Source organism: Nicotiana sylvestris, chromosome 2 (assembly GCF_000393655.2).
Source record: "Nicotiana sylvestris chromosome 2, ASM39365v2, whole genome shotgun sequence".
NCBI lineage: Eukaryota > Viridiplantae > Streptophyta > Magnoliopsida > Solanales > Solanaceae > Nicotiana > Nicotiana sylvestris.
The window spans coordinates 167,469,586-167,473,481 of record NC_091058.1 but is presented as its reverse complement, the minus strand read 5'-3'; the positions used below and the strand labels follow the sequence as shown (position 1 = coordinate 167,473,481).

Genomic DNA, 3,896 nt, shown 5'->3' with positions numbered 1-3,896 from the left:
GTTGCAATATCCCACTCAAGATTAAGCTTCCTCAAAGCCCACATGGCCTTGTGCTCTAACTCAATCGGTAGATGGCAAGCTTTCCCAAACACCAACCAATACAGGGACATACCAATCGGAGTCTTGAAAGCCGTCCTATAAGCCCATAGAGCGTCAAACAACTTCTTCGACCAATCGGTCCTATTTGCATTGACCGTCTTTGACAATATGCTTTTGATTTCCCCGTTGGAGACTTCCACTTGACCACTTGCTTGAGGATGATGGGGGGTAGAAACTTTGTGATTGACACCGTACTTAGAAAGCAATGTGTCAAAAGCTTTATTGCAAAAATGAGACCCCCCCCCATCACTTATGATTGCACGAGGAGTACCAAACCTTGTAAAATGCTTTTCTTGAGAAATGCAACAACACTCCGGGCCTCATTGTTGGGCAAAGCCACGGCTTAAACCCACTTTGAAACATAGTCCACCACCACAAGAATGTTAGTGTTCCCACAAGAGCTAACAAATGGGCCCATGAAATCAATGCCCCATACATCAAAAATATCAACATCAAGGATGGTATTAAGAGGCATCTCATCTTTCTTCGAAATTCCAACCGCTCTTTGGCATTCATCGCATCTCTTCACAAAATCACCCGCATTTTTGGACAAAGTTGGCTAATAAAACCCATAACTAAGAACTTTAGAAGTCGTCCTCACCCCGCCATGATGACCACCATAGGGAGAGGAATGACAAGCCTCCAAGATACTCAATTACTCCTCCTCTGGGAAACACCTTCGGATCACACTATCCATGAAAATCTTGAACAAGTATGGCTCATCCCAATAAAAATCCAAACTATCCCACTTGAGCTTCTTCCTTTGGTTAGAAGAGAGCTCACACGGGACTATTCTGGTCACAAGGTAATTAGCAACATCGGCAGACCATGGGATATCATTTACCGACACCACAAGGAGTTGTTCGTCGGGAAATGAATCATTGATCTCTAGGCCATCACTAGGCCTCCCCTCCTCCTCCAAACGGGACAAGTGGTCTGCCACTTGGTTCTCACTACCTTTCCGGCCCAAAATTTCTAGATCAAACTCTTGAAGTAGTAACACCCATCGCATCAACCTTGCCTTGGAGTCTTTCTTTATCATCAAGTACCTAAGGGCGGCACGGTCGGTGTGCACTATGACCTTGGCCCCCAAAAGATACGGCCGAAACTTTTCCATTGCAAACACTATGGCTAACAGCTCTTTCTCGGTAATCGTGTAGTTCCTTTGAGCCTTATTCATGGTCTTGCTTGCGTAGTACACCAGATGAAATATCTTGTTAACCTTTTGACCCAAGACAGTCCCAACTGCAATGTCACTTGCGTCACACATGAGCTCGAAAGGCAAGCTCCAATTTGGTGCGGTAATGATAGGGGTAGTGGTCAACTTAAGTTTGAGAAGCTCAAATTCTTGCATACATCCCTCATCGAACACAAAATTTGCATCATTTTCTAGTAGCTTGCACAAGGGGTTTACCACCTTTGAAAAATCTTTTATAAACCTCATGTAGAACCCCGCGTGCCCAAGAAAACTCCTCACGCCCTTGACGGAAATGGGGGGAGGAAGCCTTGAAATCACCTCTATCTTGGCTTTGTCAACTTCAATCCCACGCTTTGAAATCTTGTGGCCCAACACTATGCCTTCCTTCACCATGAAGTGGCATTTTTCCCAATTAAGTACGAGATTTGTGTCTTCACATCGGGCCAAAACTCTATCCAAATTTCCCAAACACTCTTCAAATGAATCTCCAACCACACTAAAATCGTCCATGAAGACCTCCAAAATATCTTCTACCATGTCGGTGAAAATAGCCATTATGCATTGTTGGAATATCGTCGGGGCATTACACAACCCGAACGACATCCGAGAGAAAGCAAAGGTCCCATATGGATAGGTAAATGTGGTCTTTTCCTGGTCCTCCGGAGCGATTAGGATTTGATTATACCCCGAGTATCCATCCAAAAAGCAATAAAAGGCATGCCCCACAAGGCGATCAAGCATTTGGTCAAGGAATGGCAATGGGAAGTGATCCTTGCGGGTCACCTTGTTCAACTTCCGATACTCCATACATACCCTCCATCCGGTAACTGTCTGAGTGGGAATAAGTTCATTGTTGTAATTTATCACCACAGTCATACCACCTTTTTTTGGTACATATTGCACCGGAGAAGTCCCCGAGCTATCGGAAATGGGGTACACAACTCTGGCATCCAACCACTTGATCACTTTTTTTTCACCACCTCTTGCATTGCCTCGTTCAGTCTTCTTTGATGCTCCAATGAAGGTTTTGCATCATCCTCCAAGATAATTTTGTGCATACAGAATGCGAGGCTTATTCCCCAAATGTCAGCCAAAGTCCATCCAATTGTCCTTTTTCGCCTTTGAGCACCGCCAAAGTGGCCTCAACCTGCATGTTAGTTAGGCAAGAAGAAAGAATAACTGGTAAAGTAGAATTTGAGCCCAAGAACTCATACCTGAGGTGTGGAGGCAGTGGTTTCAACTCCAATACCGGTGGCTCCTCAATTGATTGTTTTGTTGGTGGAGTTTTCCGATTTTCAAAATCCAAAGACAATTTTCTAGGCTCATAGGAATAAGATCCCATCTCATGTAAGGCATTCACGCACTCCACTCTGCTTGCATCATCATTGAAATCAAGATTTAATAGCACGACCTCAAGGGGGTCCTCCACATTGATCATAGCACTGGTGTCATCCACAATGACAGCTGTGACAAGGTCTACAAATGAGCACACCTCGATGCTATCGGGTTGCTTCATAGATTTGCAAACATGAAAAACAACCTTTTCATCTCCCAATCGGAAAGTGAGCTCACCCACTTCAATATCAACCAATGCCTTCCCCGTCGCAAGGAAAGGCCTCCCTAGAATAATAGGGACCTCATAGTCCACTTCACAGTCCAAAATCACAAAGTCGGCCGGCAATATGAATTTTTCCACCCGGACAAGCACATCATCAATAATGCCCAAAGGTTGCTTCATCGATCGATCCGCCATTTGTAACCTTATGGAAGTCGGTCTAGGTTGCCCAATACCCAAAGTTTTGAAAACTGAGTAAGACATTAAATTGATACTAGCTCCCAAATCAGATAGAGCCTTGTCAAAATCCGCACTCCTAATGGTCCAAGGAATGGTGAAAACACGGGGATCTTCAAGCTTCGGGGCCATTGAATGCACTATAGCACTAACTTGGTGAGACATCTTTATTGTTTAACAATCCATAGAACGCTTCTTTGTGACCAAGTCTTTCATGAATTTTGCATAGTCCGGCATTTGTTCAAGTGCCTCCACCAAAGGCACATTAATAGATAAGCTCTTCATCATGTCAATGAACTTTTTAAACTGATTATCATTCTTTTACTTCACGAGCCTTTGAGGATAAGGTGGAGGTGGCCTTGGCAAAGGTGCCTTGCTTTAGGCACAACCGGCTCTGACATGTCTATTATGTGTTCCCTAGACGGGTTCACATCATTTTGAGTTTCCACCTCGACTTCTTGAATATCAATCCTCACTTCATTGTTCATATTTTCATCAACCAAATCTTCAACTACCAAAGGGACTTCGTCATTTTGCAACTCAACATCATCATCCATGACGTGTTTTTGCTTAGAGGCATTCACATCACTGTCTCTCCCACTTCTTGTTGTAACCGCCATAACATGATTGTTCCCACCCTTTGGGTTCACTACCGTATCACTTGGTAGAGCACCCTTCGGGCGAGTATGCAATGACTGAGAGTTTTGGCCTAATTGCACCTCCAAGTTTCGGATAGAGGTGTTGTGAGAAGCTAACTGTGCATCAGAATCCGCATTCTTCTTCATCATCTGCTCGAACATCATTTCA

The 3,896-nt window shown here is 44.1% G+C and overlaps 1 protein-coding gene across 1 annotated transcript; it reads right to left on the bottom strand.

Moving 5' to 3' along the window:
- Positions 1-2,369: 2,369 nt before the first annotated feature.
- LOC138885942 (uncharacterized) lies at positions 2,370-3,254 on the bottom strand. The gene is made up of 2 exons (XM_070166950.1): positions 2,658-3,254; positions 2,370-2,444 (listed from the first exon to the last, which is right to left on the bottom strand). The coding sequence occupies exons 1-2, from the start codon at positions 3,252-3,254 to the stop codon at positions 2,370-2,372; spliced, it is 672 nt and encodes a 223-aa protein (XP_070023051.1).
- Positions 3,255-3,896: the final 642 nt, after the last annotated feature.

Bases quoted from the DNA above. Each gene is read 5' to 3' on its own strand.
- LOC138885942 (XM_070166950.1), bottom strand. From the start codon at position 3,254: ATGTCTCACCAAGTTAGTGCTATAGTGCATTCAATGGCCCCGAAGCTT. The intron at 2,445-2,657 runs GTGAATGCCTTA...ACTAACATGCAG, and splicing joins ATGCAAGCAGAGTGGAGTGC to GTTGAGGCCACTTTGGCGGT.